General features: G+C 44.0%; 1 protein-coding gene across 1 annotated transcript in view; it reads left to right on the top strand.

Moving 5' to 3' along the window:
* Positions 1-18,226, top strand: part of cds1 (CDP-diacylglycerol synthase (phosphatidate cytidylyltransferase) 1) — a 90,775-nt gene that overhangs the window by 30,143 nt on the left and 42,406 nt on the right. Inside the window, exons 3-5 of the mRNA XM_067990536.1 lie at positions 1,720-1,816; positions 9,070-9,167; positions 17,550-17,689. Of these exons, the coding sequence (XP_067846637.1) occupies positions 1,720-1,816; positions 9,070-9,167; positions 17,550-17,689 (335 nt within the window). The remainder of the gene's footprint in view (positions 1-1,719; positions 1,817-9,069; positions 9,168-17,549; positions 17,690-18,226) is intronic.

The raw sequence follows: 18,226 nt of genomic DNA, 5'->3' as shown, positions 1-18,226 counted from the left end.
CCCTGCCACCTTCACAAAACACACCATTATTGTTACCTAGAGTGAAACATGTTAAATATGTAAGAGTTACAAAATCAGCTTTGCAGTGACAAATTCCTCCACAATTACTCTTCTGGTAATGTTTATGGTTTGATAGAAAAGATTTGGTGTATAGTTGCACTGGAGAGTGGGCAATGTAGTACCCATTTTTAAAAAGGGAGACCGAGGTAATCCGGATAGTTACAGACCAGTTAGCTTAACATCTGTGATAGTGAAAATGTTAGGGTCAGAAGAATGAAATTACCACATATCTAGATAAAGAAAAAATAGAAGTAGAGAACACTGATTTCAAAAAGAACGATCATGCTTGACAAACCTCAGAATTCTTCAAGGTATTGTTAATTCTTTAGAAGACCAAAGGAATCTGCAGAGCAATATTGATGAGATAGGGGAATTGGCTAAAAAGTGGCAGATGGAATTCAGCTTCAGTAAGTGATGTATTTTGGAAAAGAAAAGAGTAACATTATACTCCGAATTATATGCTGTTATGGAAGAGCAGAGTGATTTAGGGATACAGGTACACAGGATATTAAAGGCAGCACCTCAGGTTGATGATGCTGTTAAAAAAAAACTGATGGAATTTTAAGTTTTATCATAAAGAGGTATAGAATATAGAAATACATAGAAAAGCCAAGAGATAATGCTGAGCCGTTATGAAACCTAAGACCTCAGTTAGAGTACTATGTGCAGTATTAGGCTCTACACTATAGGAAGAATATTGAGGCTTTAGAGAGGGTACAACGCAGATTCACTAGGATGCTGTCTAGTATGAGGAAATATAAATACAAAGAAAGGCTTAAAAAATTGGGTCTTTTTCATTAGATCAATGCAGATTAAGGGATGATGTGATAGTGTTTTAAATTATGAAAGGATGGGACAGAGTAGTTAGAAGCAGACTGTTTCCAGTAGTTGAGAGGTAAAGAATGAGGGTCCATGGATGCAAGATCAAATGTAAGAGATTTAGGAAAGAGGGAAGGAGGTACTTCTTTACACAATGAATTGTGAGCATGTAGAATTCACTTCCAGGATTAGTAGTTGAGGCAGAAACTGTCAAAATTCAAAATGCGATTGGATAGGTGGATGAAGGAAAAAGGGTTGAAGGGATATGGGAACAGAGTGGGTAAATGCTTTGCGAACTATTTGGTCACGTGTAGGGTAAACACCGCCATGGACTTGTTGTCTGAATGGCCTGTTTCTGTGTTGTAACCTCTGAATTTCTATGTATCTTTGATCCATTTCTTGAAAATCTAGCTGTTCCTGAAAGACTGCATACTTTGCTGTTTCATTATCCCAAGAAATGTTTCTCTGACGTCTACTATGACTGAATGGAAACTGTTGTATTGCACACTTTATTTATTTGGGAGATTGCATGGGTGACAATTTAAGATTTTCTTCAGATTTTTGGTTGCAAATTCAAAAGGGTCAATTTCATTTTGTTTATTTTGTGATACTATGAATACTGACTTAATATGGCTTAATATGGCTTCAAAGCTTGAATAGTTAATGGTTTTTATGACATTATGCTTTACAGATTTTGTACAGAGACATACTTTACTGTAAAATGAGAACTTGTAAGAACATTTTAAGTATTTTAAAATTCTTTTTATTGTGTTAAAACTCAGCTTTCTTTTTCAATTCAATTAGTGGGAAGTGATCTTATAATCATGCTTTGTTTTGCAGATGGAAGAACTGGTGGATTCGTGGGATCTTGTCACTTGCCATGATTTCATTTTTCTTTCTGATCATCTACCTGGGACCCATAGTACTCATGCTTGTGGTTAGTAAACTAATGTTAGTGGAAAGATTTTATTTTTCCTTAATAAAAATTAATTTTAAGAAAAAATCTTTACTTACAACAGAGCATTGGGCTCCTGTTTTGCAGGCCTAAATTTGAATTCTAGTTTTGATTGTCATTTAAACTCAACTGTTATCAGTAGGCTAATTTTTGCAGTTCTCAGCCAGATGAATGGAATACAAGTTGTAATCCATAAACAATTATACCCAACCAAGAGGAGCCATAGTAAATTGTATCTGCTGAGGCTCTTTGAATGGGTTAATATGGTAATCAAGATTGTAATGGAAATTAAAAATAGCTGAGTTTAAGTGTTAACTGCTAATTGAACATCAGCTGCAAATGGTGGCAGAGGGACAATATTCACATTTAACTTATTGTTACATTTCACTGCCTTCTGCCAATCTCGTGACCCTTTCCATCTACCTCTGAAAATAAAATCTGTTCTGCAGCTTACTCACGCATTCACCTTTCAACCATTATTTCCCACTTCTCTGGCCCTCCACTTTTTAATGACACATCTGTTGTTGTTGATTTACCTAACAGTACCTCGCCTCTGCTTTCAAGGCCCTTATCCATACCAAATCACTCAATCTCCAACTTCTGCCATTGTCTTTCTGCAGGTCTCATCTTCATGCTCTTAAGTCTGAAGATTGCAAACTTGAACACACCTAGCACACAACTAGCCTAGTCATTGTTTGTCAGATCTAGCTCAGTCACATTAAGTTTACTGTGCATCATTTTCCTCAGCCAAAGCCAAATTCCTGGAGGGCGAGGACAACCCATAGCTGGGTTTCCATTTATGAACTGTCACCTCCACCTTGGTCGCTGATTTCTGCTGAGACTGTATTGTCTGTTGGACTACCCTATTCCAGTACCTGGTCTGCTTCCAAGGGCTCTGTTTTCTGCTCCTCCATTGGGAATTTTTCACTGTGTTGGACTAACTTTGATCTCTTCTTGCTGGTTCCCATCTGCTGTGGAATCTAGTCCTTGCTGCTGAATAATCTCTACTTCGCTGCGTTCCACTTGCTTCCTGTCGCCGCTGACTCCACTCATCCTTTAGAAGCACACCGTCATCTTTTGCTGGGCCGACTCCTCAAGCTCCCACTTCTTTTCCTGATCTTGTGTGCTCCTTATCTCACTACAGCTGTTCCTCATACCAGCTCCTTCACCTGCATTGATCAGGTGGATTTACCTTTCACCCTCCCCTGGCTCCTCATTTCTCTGCTGGTATACTGGATCTGTTGTTTCACACCGCAAACACCTGACTCCACTTCACTCTTCTGCTAGATTGACTTCTGCTGATTCATGGTTGACTCTCCATCCCACCTATTTGATCAAGGTTATGGTCACCCCTCCTACTATCTCCTCCTTTGGCTCGGCATTCGTTTTTGTGTGATTATGCCTCTAGAGCATTTCTATATTAAAGTTGTTATATAAAAGCAACAGTTGTTTTGTTGTACCACCAACTCCCCAAACCTCTCTCTGACATTACGTTGATTCTTGCCTCCCAACACCACGTTTATAGAGGTTAATGAGTTTCCTTGTCTTTGTTGCGATCATTCTTGCAGTTATCTCTTTCCCCCCACCCCCTCCCCAACACCCCGGTCCCTCTTCCAGCCTTTCATCTTTTCCTGCATATTTCTGATTTGTACCTTCTGTGCACTCTCCCCTTTACCCTTGCCTCAGCGTTGTGGCAGTGTCATCAGCCACTTTGGCTCCATTCTCTGGAACTCCCTCCCTAACTTCTTTACCTCTGCTGCTTGCTCTGATGTTAAAAGTTAACTTACAATCCATCTTTTTGACCAAGCTTTTAATCACAGCTTCAAACTCTCTTACCATAGCTTGGCATCCTTGCCTTGTAAATGTTCCTTCTGTAAAGTGCCTTGGGATGTTTTCCTACATTAAAGGTGCTATATAGTTGCAGGTTATTGTTGTTGCGGTGCAAGTGTATGGCATAATGTTTTTTGGCTGCCAGACATCTTTACACAAATGGAAATCCATCATTGGTTAACGGTAGCATCATGGGTTAGTAGAACATAAGAAATAGGAGTAGGCTGAACAGCCCCTCGAGCCTGCTCTGCCATTCAGTAAGATCATGGCTGATCTTCGAGCTCAACTTCACTTTCCCGCCCGATCCCCATAATCCCTTGATTCCCTTAGAGCCCAAGGGCTCGATATTGCCAGGGCTGCGGGTTTGCGGCGGGGGGGCTGCGCCTGGTGAAATCAGTCTGCCCCGTGCGCGATCGCAGCCTAATTGGATCCACTTACCTAGTCTTTCGGGTTCCCCACTGCTGATCTGCGTGTCGGGCGGACTGCGCATGCGCAGTAAGGTCTGTCAGCTGGAGGAGCTCTATTTAAAGGGGCAGTCCTCCACTGACATGCTGCAACAAATAGGAAAAATTACAGCATGGAGCAGCCCAGGGGGAAGGCTGCTCCCAGTTTAATGATTCCTCACTCCAGGTATCATTAGATGGGGTGAGGAGGAGGGGGAGGACAGAGATCTTCCCCCCCCGGCGGGCGGGAGGAAGCGGCCTGCCTCTGCCACCAGGAAGGCCTGGCTCAAAGTGGCAGAGGAGGTCACCTGCACCACCAACATATCGCCCACCTGCATACAGTGCAGGAGGTGCTGCAATGACCTAAGTAGGTCAGCCAAAGTGAGTACACTTACTCATTCCCCTACACTCCATCTGCCACATCACCGCCCCCACCCCACATCTCCTTCTGCACAGCCAACACTACTCTGTCACATCACACCTCACACCCACTCAAACCTCATCCTCATCTTACCTGCACTTACCCACCTCGCCAGTACTCGTCCCGCCACTACCACTCAACCCAATCCTCATACAATCTCATGGCTCTATCTCATATTCACCCTCTCATGCATCTCTTTCACGGTCAGCCTCACTCAACCTGCCACTACCTGTGCTGCATCCACAGGGCATGCATCACATATGTGCAGTAGGCAGCGTAAGGCAAACGTGTTGTGAGCATGAAGGGGATGCACAAGGGTGTTTGAGGGTTTGTCATGGTTTTTACTTATATTTCATTTCTGACCAACTCACATCACATATTATATTGGCACCACTACTGCCACGTCTTTGCGAATCTTGTCTGGTTTGTGCAATAATGCCCTTTCCTGAGGATCACAATGAATACCCACACCTGATGCCACCCATTGTGTCACTGCAGAGTGGGTGTGGGTGTATTTGCAGGGCTCTTTTGTGCAGACGACTGAGAGACGTCGGCGATGTCCCCGGTGGCACCTTGGAAGGATGCGGAGGAGAAGTTGTTGAGGGCAATGGTGACTTTGACAGCGACAGGTAAGAAGATGGTGCTCGGGCCAACCGGGAGCAGCTTGGCATGAAGGAGACTGCAGATGTTCACGACTACATGTCGAGTGACTCTGAGCCTCCGTGCTGCTCAGAGGGGTCCAGGAAGCTGAGCCTCGGTCTGTTGACCCTGTGGCTAGGGTAGCGCCCCCTGTGACGCATCTCTCTCTGCGGTTGCCCTCCCTCCTGCTGTGCAGGTGGATGTGTCACAGCACTGTGTTGTGGAGCTCCACGTGTCAGAGGTGGACGGCTTGGCCGGCGGGGCTGATGATGCTGTTCGCCCTCCGAGGAGGTCATGACTGCAGCTACGGCGGCCCCCATCCGGAAGATGTACACCTGAGGGAGTCCGCAAGGTAGGTACATGTCTCTTGACCCCGGGGTAAGTGTGCAAGTTGGTGAATTTGATTGTCAGGAGGAGGGTGGTGGAGGCCAAACTTTGACCCAAGTGACAGAGTGGCCTCCTGCAATGAGTGAGGGTTTCCTCCCCCCTCCCACCACCTGTCAAATGGACCTTTGCAGCTGCCACAGACTGATAGCTGCAACACGTCCATTTCAACTGGGAGTGTTTCCCCCAGTATGGGAAACAGTCCCAGTTGTTTCTAAAATCCCACCCCTCCTGACATATTCCCTTAATCAGGTCTGTTAATGACCTGAAATACCAAGATAAATACACTCAAGTGGCACCCTGCTGGCTTTAATTGCCTGCGGGAGTCCCACATGCGGGGGCTGCGCGCGCACGTCGGCGCGTCTGTGGGGAACCCGGAAGTGAACGGGTTGGAGCCAGGCTCCGGACCCGCTCCGGGATTCCCCGATTTTTGGAGCCCCCCCAGCCAGGAACGCACCTGATAGCAGGTGCTAAAATGGAGCCCCAAAAATCTATCGATCTCAGTCTTGAATATACTGAAAGATAGAGCATCCACGGCCCTCTGGGGTAGAGAATTCCAAAGATTCACAACCCTCTGAGTGAAGAAATTCCTCCTCATCTCAGTCCTAAATGACTGACCCCTTATCCTGAGACTATGACCCCCAGTTCTAGACTCTTTAGGCAGGAGAAACAGCCTGTTAGCATCTACTCTGTCAAGCCCTCTTAGAATCCTATATGTTTCAATGAGATCGGCACTCATTCTTCCAAACTCCAAAGAATATAGGCTCAATCTCTCTTCATAGGACAACCCTCTCATCCCAGGAATTAATCTAGTGAACCTTCGTTGCACCACCTCTAAGGCAAGTATATCCTTCCTTAGGTAAGGAGACCAAAACTGTGCACAGTACTCCAGGTGTGGTCTCACCAAGCCCTGTACAATTACAGCAAGACTTCCTTACTCTTGTACTCCAACCCTCTTGCGATAAAGGCCAATATACCATTTGCCTTCCTAATTGCTTGCTGTGCCTGCATGTTAACTTTCTGTGTTTTGTGTACAAGGACACCCAAATCCCTCTGAACACCAACATTTAAAAGTTCCTCGCCATTTAAAAAATATTCCATTTTTCTATTCTTCCCACCAAAGTGAATAACCTCACATTTCCCCACATTATACTCCATCTGCCACCTTCTTGCCCATTTTACTTAACCTGTCTAAATCCCTTTGAAGACTCTTTGGGGCAAATTTTAACTGAGAGCCGGGAAGGGAGTGGGGGAGGAGAGAGATTTCCGGATGTGAAACCTGGAAGGTAAGTAGGCAGGTCGGGATGAGGTCCATCAATTTCATTTCTGGGTTTCACACCCGACAGCCAGGAAGTCCTGCTGCAGCAGGCCACAGCCGGGGATCAGAGAAAGGGAGGGATCATAGGCTGGGGAAAAGATCGGGGGTTGGGGGGGGAGAGGAAGGGGCAGCGCCGTGGGGAGAAGATTGGGGGGGTGCAAGGAGAAGATTGGGGGGGTGTTGCAGCTGGTCGCAGCAGTCCTGTCAACCAGGTGTGCTTGTTGGGCCTGGATGAAGCACTACTGCTTCTCCGGCCCACAAGCAGTGCAATAAAGGTACTCACCTCACCTGCTTTCACCTGACGTGAATGGGAAGTGATGGGGAAACCCAAACAGGTAAGGTTCAATTCATTTTATTATTCCAATACACACAATATTAAGTATCTCCAAGTAGCTTAATGAGATACATTGCCCTTTTAAGTGTTGGCCCGCTGGATGTAAGTGGGGGCGGGCCTTCCTGATGTCTAGCTGTCCACACACAGACAAATCTGCCTGCGTTAAATCCAGAAGCAGGTGTGTTGGATACGGGATACCGTCCCTCTCTGAAAACAAAATATTTTTACTCCTCACCTGCCCCCAACCCACCCATTCTTGGGGGTTAAAATTCACCCCTTTGTGTCCTCCTTACTGCTTACTTTCCCACCTAGCTTTGTATCATCAGCAAACTTAGATATATTACACTTGGTCCCTTCAATTAAATCACTAACATAGATTGTAAATAGCTGAGGTCCAAGCACTGATCCTTGCGGCACCCCACCAGTTACAGCCTGCCAAACTGAAAATGATCCGTTTATTCCTACTCTGTTTTCTGTCCCTTAACCAATCATCTATCCATGCTAATATATTACCCCCAACCCCATGAGCCCTTATCTTGTGTAACAGCCTTTTGTATAGCACCTTATCGAATGTCTTTTGAAAATCCAGATATACCACATCCACTGGTTCCCCTTTATCTACCTTGTTAGTTACATCCTCAAAAAAACTCCAGTAGATTTGTCAAACACAATTTCCCTTTCATAAAACCATGTTGACTCTGCCTAATGATATTATGATTTTCTAAGTGCCCTTTTACCACTTCCTTAATAATAGATTCCAGCATTTTCCTGAATACTGATGTCAGACTAACTGGCCTGTAGTTCCCTGTTTTCTCTCTCCCTCCTTTCTTGAATAGCGGTGTTACATTTGCTACCTTGCAACTTACTGTGGGACCATTCTAGAATCTAGGGAATTTTGGAAGATCACAACCCACGCATCCACTATCTCTGCAGCCACCTCTTTTTGAACCCTAGGATGTAGGCCATCAGGTCCTGGGGATTTGTTGGCTTTAAGTCCCATTAATTTCTCCAGCACTTTTTCTTTACTAATATTAACTACCTTAAATTAATAGACCCTTGGTTCCCCACGATTTCTGGTATGTTTTTTGTGTCTTCTACTGTGAAGACAGATACAAAATATTTGTTTAATGCCTCTGCCATTTCCTTATTCCCCATTATAATTTCTCCTGTCTCAGCCGCTACGGGACCCATGTTTACTTTTGCCACTCTCTTCCTTGTTGCATACTTGTATATAATGTAGCATTTCTTTTTGCATACTTGTACATAATGTTATATAATGTAGTGTCCATGTGCCAGATCTCTGTTTACGTTGCTAAAACACTGAAAAAATGTGGGTCTACAATCTGCCACTGAGATGAAAGAAGTCACCTTTAGCTGTCTGCAGCAAGATCTTATTTACTAGTGCAAGTCTGCAGCCTGGAGGGAATGGAGTAATGAAAGTATTTGTGTAATGACTTGATGACATGTCACTTTCTGGGTTATTGTGTTGACTCTGCCTGTTGTAATAGAGCTAATACAACGTCAGTGTGCCCTCAGCCCCCCTGCTTTTTAGGGTCTGTTTAGTAGCACCACTGGATGTTGCTTCCAAATAGAGCAGTTTCCCTTATTTTTTGTCAATCTGCTGCTGAATTGATGTTGCTATGAATTTAGCAGCAACAGACAAGTGTTTCTAGTATCAACAGGTCTATCTTCTTTCCTCTCTTCCCCCCCCCCCCCCCCCCAGTTGAAGGTTAAGATTTTCTAATTGAAGGCAAGGATTTTGTGTCTATTTTCTGTGTTGTAAATTGCATTTTGTATCAGTGGAGACTTGTTATTTTATATTCTATTTTCGGCAGTAAACTAATTTTTCATGTATTCTCTTTCTAGGTTCTCTATGTTCAAATCAAGTGCTTTCATGAGATCATCACTATTGGCTACAGAGTGTATCGTTCTTATGAACTGCCTTGGTTCAGAACCTTGAGCTGGTGAGTGTGGGTCAAAATACATAAATATCTAAAGTGCTTTTTTAAAAATTAAATGGGGAGGAGCGAGAGAGAGTGAAGGGGAGCATTATTATTTAAGCATTTTCCATTAACCATAGGAGGTAAGCTTAGCCTGATTGATTCTAAGGAAGCTATTAACATAGCATCCATGTGAAAATATCAAAATATCATCATGACATCACAGATAGGCAATGCCACTTGTGGGCTCGCTCTTCTGTGTTCCTTGCACCATTGCGCAGTTCATTTTTTCCTTCTGAAGAGATCGTGTTCTCCGCTTCTTGGGTCACAGCTCTTGCTGATGAATTGGGACAAATTCTAACTCTGTCCACAGGAGAAGGTTAGATTAGAAAGATATGGTAATTTTCACAGTACGTGTTCTTTGTTTCCAAAACTGTCCAGCCTGTAGTCTCGTCTCTTCAGGTTTCATTCCAAGATTTGGAATGTTGGTGAATCTCTGGAGCACACATCAGGAAAATGGTGCTGTCTTTATTAAGACATGCATACAATTAAAACAAAACTGGGTCATGCTGTTGCCAGATCATATAGCAGCAATAAACCAATAACATGCTCACCAGATGGCCATCGAGAGAGCCATGAATAAGAAAAAGACTGGTACCAGTCAGCACCTTGGCCTTTCAGCCTACACAAGGATATTCTATGTATAATGTAAAGCCAAATACAAATATCCCTCCAAGGAAAAGATTGAACGGGCTGCCAAAACCATAACTGTAACATAGAAGGAAGTCCTTCTTTCAAAAAAAAATACAATTCAGTACTCCAAATATCTACAGTGAGGAATGGATAATGTAAGATGAGCTACATAGGAATGGACCCTGTTGGCAGTGTTCACTGTCAGTGTCTCCCTTGGAAACATCAATAGACTCCTTCCTAGAATTGAGGATGATGATGCCCACCTAATATCTTCCTTGGGGAAATATGCATTGGTTTCTAACACACAAATTTTAATTTCAATTCACCCACTACTTTATCATAGAATCATAGAATGGTTACGGCACAGAAGGAGGCCATTTGGCCCATCGAGCCTGCACCGGCTCTCTGCAAGAGCAATCCAGCTAGTCCCACTCCCCCGTTCTTTCCCCGTAGCCCTGGAAATTATTCTCCTTCAGGTACCTATCTAATTCCTTTTTGAAAGGCACAATTGACCCTGCTTCCACCACTCTCTCAGGCAGTGCATTCCTGATCCTAACCACTCGCTGTGTAAAAATGTTTTTCCTCATGTCGCCTTTGGTTCTTTTGACAATCACCTTAAACCTGTGTTCTCTGGTTCATGACCCTTCCACCAGTGGGAACAGTTTCTCTTTATTTACTTTGTTTAGACCCTTCATTATTTTGAACACCTCTATCAAATCTCCTCTCAACCTTCTCTGCTCTAAAGAGAACAACCCCAGCATTTCCAGTCTGTCCACGTAACTGAAGTCCCTCATCCCAGGAACCATTCTGGTAAATCTTTTCTGCACCCTTTTTTCTGCACACCCTTCCTAAAGTGTGGTGCCCAGAATTGGACACAATGGGTTCGATTTTCAAATCAAAGTGCGGGGGCGGGGGGGCTGGGAAAATCAGGAAAATCCCGAGCGGGTAAGGAAGCTGGCTCCAACCCACTGACTTCCACGTCTCACACAGACGCATCTGTGTGCGCACTTCTGGAATGCGGAAGTCCCGCCAGCAATTAAAGCCAATGGGCTGATATTTAAAGCACTTATTAACGTCAGTGAATTTGTTGAGGTGGTTAAATTCATGGTGATTGAGGCAGGGGAGTGATTTTCATTCAGCCGCAACGTGTTTCCCGTACTGTGGGAAACACTCTATGTTGCAGGACACGTGTTTCAGCCAGCAGCCATTTGGACATTTAAGTCTCTGTTTGACAGATGGGGATAAAAGGTGAATTATTGCAGCAGGACACTCAGTTTTCTCAGACAAACTTTTGGCTGGGAGATCTTTATGTTTAGACTGAGAATTCTTGGTTTCCACTCAGAATTGTTCTGTTTACACATATTGACCAACTTTCCGGACCCCCTGAAACTGACACCATCAGGATGGGGGGGCGGAGGGGTGGGTGGGGGGGGGCAGTGGCTCCCGTACTTGTGCCACCATTCCACTCATGCAGAAGTTGGACAACTCCACCCTTTGCGCTATTGTGGAGAGTGTGCGTGACACCTGTTCCAGTACCATGCAAATGTGCTACTGTCCCTCGATCATTCTCCTTTTTAAAAGATGGCCCCCAGGGTTCAGCATCTGCGTCCAGCTGAGCAGAGCCTGGAGAGGAGTGCACCCACCGACGCGGACTTTCCACAGCTGCCCCTGCCACCAGTGTCTGCTCGTGCTCACTTGTGTGTGGTGACTCACCAGATGCTAACCCAACTAACTGACTACTAAGACCCACCGAGGTGTGAGTATCTGCGCTGGTGGATGGCTTGCTAAGATGTGACTGCGCCCTCAGAGGTCTGAAGCTCCTCTGAGGACTCGCCCTCTGCCATCACTTTGGTCGTTGAATGGCCTGTAAGAGAACAGAAGGCAATATTAAGCACCATCACAGATATGTCATGTTGCAATGAGGTGTTCAACATGCCAAGCATTGTTAACATCAATTCATGTTGTGTGTGATGAATGTTAAAGCTGTGTAACCAGACATTTGTGGGATGGACAAGCACTCGAGGGTGCAGCTGATCTGCAGGGCCTCCTTCTCCAGTCCTCGCTCTCTAGCGTGCATTCTGAGCTCCCTTCTCCTAGACGAGGAGAAAGTACAGACGTGAGAGTGAGCGATGGTGAGGTGGCCAACTGATGAATGCATTGGTTTGGGTGAGGCTGACCATGAAAGAGGTGCATCAGAGGGTGAGTATGAGACACAGACATCACATTGGATCAGGATTGGGGTGAGTGGTAGTGGTGGTGTGACAAATGGGAAGGTGAAGAAGTGCAGGTAAGTTGAGGATGAGCCTTAAGTGAGGAATGAGGTGATGGGGTAGTCTTGGCAGTGCAGAATGAGTTGGTGGGGGAGGGGGGGGTGATGTGGAACACGGAATGCAGGAGAATCAGTAAGTGTACTCACTTTTGCTGACCTAGTTAGGTCTTGAAAAGCTTCCTTCACTGGACCCAGGTGTGGGAGATGTTACTGCTGCTGGTGACCTCCTCTGCCACCTCGAGCAGGCCTTCTTGGTGGCAGAGGCAGGGCACTTCCTCCTGTCAGCTGTGTAAAACATTTCCCTCCTCCTCCTCACCCCGGCCAGTTGCACCTGGAGTGAGGCATCATTAAACCTTGGAGCAGCCTTGCCCTTGTGCCGTTCCATTGTGTGTTCTTGGTCTTTGCTCCAGCAAAAGCCATTGGAGCAATGGCCCATTAAATCTAGAAGCTCCAGATGACAGCCTGTCATGCGGGTGAACAGCCCATCCACTGTGCAGCTTTTGGATGGCAAACCCAGAAGCCACGGGCCACCAATTAAGTCGCGATCGGGTGGGGAACGGTAGGTTTTTATTATCCAGGTTTGCCGCGCGCCAATTGTGGTCGGACCAGTGTTTTATTAAGGTTCAACATAACATTCTCGGTTTTGTACTCTGTCGCTATTTATAAAGCCCAGGATCCCTTATGCTTTCTTAACCGCTTTCTCAACCTGACCTGTGTACATATACCCCCAGGTCTCTCTGTTCCTGCTACCCCTTTAGAGTTGTACCCTTTACTTTATACTGCCTCTCCTCGTTCTTCTTACCAAAATGTATCACCTCACACTTCTCAGCATTAAATTTCATCTGCCATGCGTCCGGCCATTCCACCAGCCTGTCTATTCCCTCATGAAGTCTAACACTATCCTCCTCACTGTTCACTACACTTCCAAGTTTTGTGTCATCTGCAAATTTTGAAATTGTGCCCTGTACAACCAAGTCCAAGTCATTAATATATATATCAAGAAAAACAGTGGTCCCAGTACCGACCCCTGAGGAACACCACTGCATACCTTCCTCCTGTCTGAACAGCACCCATTCACCACTATCCTCTGATTCCTATTACATAGCCAATTTCGTGGCCATGTTACCACTGTCCCTTTTATTCCTTGGGCTTCAATTTTATTGATAAACCAATTATGTGGCACTTTATCAAACATCTTTTGTCCATATACACAACATCAACCGCATTGCCCTCATCAATCCTCTCTGTTACCTCATCTTACTACCCGTTTACTATTTATATGCCTATAGAAGACTTTTGGATTCCTTTTTATGTTAGCTGCCTGTCTATTCTCATACGCTCTCTTTCCCTTCTTATTTCCTTTTTTACTTCCCCTCTGAGCTTTCTATACTCAGCCTGGTTCTCACTTGTATTAACAACCTGACATCTGTCATATGCCCCCTTTTTTTGCTTCATCTTGCTCTCTCTCTCTTTCGTCATCCAGGGAGGTCTGGCTTTGGTTGTTCCACTTTCCTTCTCGTGGGAATGTATCTAGACTGTACTTGAACCATCTCTTTTTTGCAGGCCACCCATTGTTCAATTATAGTTTTGCCTGCCAATCTTTGAATCCAATTTACTCGGGTCAGTTTTCTCAACCCACTGAAATTGGCCCTCCACCAATTAAGTATTTTTACACTCTGTTGCTCTGTGTCCTTTTCCGTAGCTAATGTAAACCTTATGATACTATGATCACTGTTCCCTAAATGTTCCCCCTCTGACACTTGCTCCACTTGACCCACCTTATTCCCCAGAACTAGATCCAGCAATGCCTCCTTCCTCGTTGGGCCGGAAGCATACTGATCAAGAAAGTTCTCCTGAATATACTTCAGAAATTCTTCCCCTTCTTTACCGTTTACACTATTACTGTCCCAGTCTATATTAGGATAGTTGAAGTCCCCCATTATCACCACTCTATATGGTTCTTGCATCTCTCTGTAATTTTCCTGCAAATTTGCTCCTCTATCTCCTTCCTACTAGTTGGTGGCCTATAGAATACACCCAGTAGTGTAATGACACCTCTATTGTTTCTTAACTTTAATCAAATAGATTTTGCCCTTGACCCCTCAAGGGCATCCTCTCTCTCCAGCACTCAGAGTCCCACTCTCATCAAATTCTCAAGTTCCCACTCGGCTCACGATCCACTCCCTTTGCGATCCGCTTTGTGCTTCAGCCGTCTGTATTTCAAGTAGATAACTCACCTGGTCCAGATGGGATGCATCCTAGGATGCTGAGGGAAGTAAGGGTGGAAATTGCAGAGGAGCTGGCCATAATCTTCCAATCCTCCTTGGATATGGGGGTGGTGCCAGAGGACTGGAGAATTGCAAATGTTACACCCTTGTTCAAAAAAGGTTGCAAGTATAAACCGAGCAACTACAGGCCAGTCAGTTTAACCTTATTGGTGGGGAAGCTTTTAGAAACGATAATCCGGGACGAAATTAATAGTCACTTGGACAAGTATGGATTAATAAAGGAAAGCCAGCACAGATTTGTTAAAAGCAAATCGTGTTTAACTAACTTGATTGAGTGTTTTGATGAGGTAACGGAGAGGGTTGATGAGGGCAATGCGGTTGGTGTGTGTGTGGACTTTCAAAAGGCGTTTGATAAAGTGCCACATAATAGGCTTGTTAGCAAAATTGAAGCCTATGGAATAAAAGGGGCAGTGGCAGCATGGATACGAAATTAACTAAGTGATAAGAAACAGGGAGTAGTGGTGAACGGTTTTTTCGAACTGGAGGAAGGTATACAGTGGTGTTCCCCAGGGGTCAGTACTAGGACCACTGCTTTTTTTGATATATGTTAATGACTTGGACTTGGGTAAGGGCACAATTTCAAATATTGGAAGTGCAGTAAACAGTGAGGAGGATAGTAATAGACTTCAAGAGGACATAGACAGGCTGGTGGAATGGGTGGGTGCATAGCAGATGAAATTTAACGCAGAGAAGTACGAAGTGATTCATTTTGGCAGGAAGAATGAGGAGAGGCAACATAAACTAAATGGTACAATTCTAAAGGGGGTGCAGGAACAGAGAGAGACCTGGGGGTATATGTGCCCAAATCTTTGAAGGTGGCAGGACAGGTTGAGAAAGCAGTTAAAAAAGCATACGCGATCCTGGGCTTTCTAAATATAGGCATAGAGTACAAAAGCAAGGAAGTTATGTTGAACCTTTATAAAACACTGGTTCTGCCACAACTGGAGTATTGTGTTCAATTCTAACCACCGCACTTTAGGAAGGATGTGAAGGCCTTTATAGAGGGTACAGAAAAGGTTTACTAGAATGGCTCCTGGGATGAGGGACTTCAGTTATGTGGATAGACTGGAGAGGCTGAGGTTGTTCTCCTTAGAGCAGAGAAGGTTGAGGGGAGATTTGAAAGAAGTATTCAAAATCATGAAGGGTTTGGATAAAGTAAATAAAGAGAAACTGTTCCCATTGACGGAAGGGTCGCGAACCAGAGGACACAGATTTAAGGAGATTGGTAAAAGAATCAAAGGCGACATGAGGAAAAACTTCTTTACGCAGTGAGTAGTTATTATCTGGATTACGCTGCCTGAAAGGGTGGTGGAAGCAGATTCAATCGTGGCTTTCAAAAAGGAATTGGATAAATACTTGAAGGAAAAAAATATGCAGGGCTACGGGGTAAGAGTGGAGGAATGGGACTAACTGGATTGCTCTTACAAAGAACCGGCACAGGTTTGATGGGCCAAATGGCCCCCTTCTGTGCTGTAATCATTCTATGATTCTTTATCTCTGAGGAATCCAGATGTAGTTGGCTTCCGATATGAAGGGGAATCGAATTTCTGGTGCAGAATGGCAGTGTGTTTTGGATGAAGATTTTGATTCTTTTAATAAATCTATTCATACTTTGATTCAGTGGGAGCTAGGTTCTGCGCAGCAGAAGAACTGGCTGGAACTCTCCTGGAAACCTCCCTAACAGTGTGCAGGTAACTGGGAAAAAGATTCCTTAGAGAGAGGAGAAGGAGGAGGAGGAGGAGGATGACCTGAACTGCCTCTGGGTAGTTTGCCGTTCCAAATTTAGAGACTTTCAACATGTAGTTTTCTCAAAGCCTCAACCTACTTGCTCCAGGGATCCTAGCTCTAGTGTAGAATGCTTGTTTCAGCTCTTTGACTACAATCAGCAGCTTTTGTAGCATTCTTTGTGCTCACTTCCCTGTGGGCTGTGGTCAGTGATCTCGACTGACATGTAAAATGATCAGGTTCTGTTCCTGAGATTGAACATACAAGATTCAACAGACCTCAGTGGAATCCTTTAATAGTACCCCACTTGCGGATTTGGCTACTGTCCAGTTCCATAGCATAATTTGCATATCTCAAGCTTGAACAATTTTAATCAGAACCTCTGCTATCTTCAGTCTAACTTTTTTCAACAGCTTAGGGAAAATGAGGAAATGTCATTCCGGATGCATGGGGCTTGTGGACAGCCGGGAGATATATACTGTTTTACAAACACTTTTCCAAAGCTTGTTGGCTAATTCAGTCAAATCATTTACAGGATCCTAGCTGATTGACAAATTGCTGGCATCAGATAAAATTTGTGCACGTAAGCCCCCAGATCGCTCTTTTCCTGTACCTGTTTTAGATTTGTGCCCTCTAGTTTATATTGCCTCTCCTCATTCTTCCTACCAAAATGTATCACTTTGCATTTTTCATGGTTAAATTTCATTTGCCACGTATCCGCCCATGTCACCAGCCTGTCTATATTCTCTTGAAGTCCATCACTATCCTCTTCACTGTTTTACTACCCTTCCAAGTTTTGTGTCATCTGCAAATTTTGAAATTGTGCCCTGTACACCCAAGTCCAACTCGTTAATATATATCAAGAAAAGCAGTGGTCCCAGCACTGACCCCGGGGAACACCACTGTACATCTCCCTCTAGTCCGAAAAACAACCGTTCCCCACTACTCTCTTTCCTGTTCCTTAGCCAATTCTGTATCAGTGTTGCTACTGCCCCCTTTATTTCATGGGCTGCAATCTTGATGATAAGCCTATCATGCGGCACTTTATCAAACTCCTTTTGAAAGCCTATATAGACCACATCACCTGCATTGCCCTCATCTACCCTTCCAGTTACCTCATCAAAAAACTCTATCGGGTTAGTTAAACACGATTTGCCTTTAACAAACCTGACGAAGGAGGAAAGCTCCGAAAGCTTGTGATTTCAAATAAAGCTGTTGGACTATAAATCTGGTGTTGTACGACTCCTTACATTTATCTGATGGGAGCCATACAATACATGTAGTTTAATTTTTATACTTGTATTAATGCATGAAATTATAGAAAATTCAAGTTGAAAATATTGCCTAACTTAATATAACCAAACATCATTTTGATTTTTAGATAAAAGCATTATTGTAAATTTATTGCTTAATTTAAATTCTTTCTGGTAGGTACATTCTTCTGTGTGTAAATTATTTCTTTTATGGAGAAACAGTTGCTGATTACTTTGGTGCTCTGGTGCGAAGGGAAGTGCCACTTCAATTCCTGGTCCGTTATCACCGCTTCATCTCTTTTGCTATGTACCTAGCAGGTGAGTAAAAGTTTAGTATATATTCATAAAGTGTAGGTCTTTGAACTATTTCACATCTTTTTACTGTAAGCAATAAATCTGAATTTCTTTCTCGTGAAGCAAGACTTATGTGAAACACTTTCTACAGTTGTAACAGTTCATTTATTTTTGAATAATCCAACATGTTTGCTTTTATCTGTTCCCACTCGCAGCAGTGTGTACTGCAAGCAAAGAGTGGATAAGTATACAGACATTGTTTAGCAATTTTACGAGTATTTTATTTTGATTTATATTAATATTGGACTATGTCAAAAGTGGTCTGCAATAAATCAGAGCATGCTGGAATTCATGGCAGGTCAATCAGCATATGTAAAGAGAAAAGAAAGGATAAGATGTTTTGAGTGTGTAGCCTTTATCAAAACTCTGAGACCTTCAAGCTTATTTTTTTAAAGATCATTCTGTCATGGACTTTGCTCCTTTACCCTCCAATCCAGAGTGTATCCTTGGAGTAGCTCTGCCTTACAGACCTGGAATTTACAAGCTTTGATGCCCAGTTAG

Source organism: Heptranchias perlo, chromosome 1 (assembly GCF_035084215.1).
Source record: "Heptranchias perlo isolate sHepPer1 chromosome 1, sHepPer1.hap1, whole genome shotgun sequence".
In the NCBI taxonomy this organism is placed as follows: Eukaryota; Metazoa; Chordata; class Chondrichthyes; order Hexanchiformes; family Hexanchidae; genus Heptranchias; species Heptranchias perlo.
This window is presented reverse-complemented; position numbering and strand designations above follow the sequence as displayed.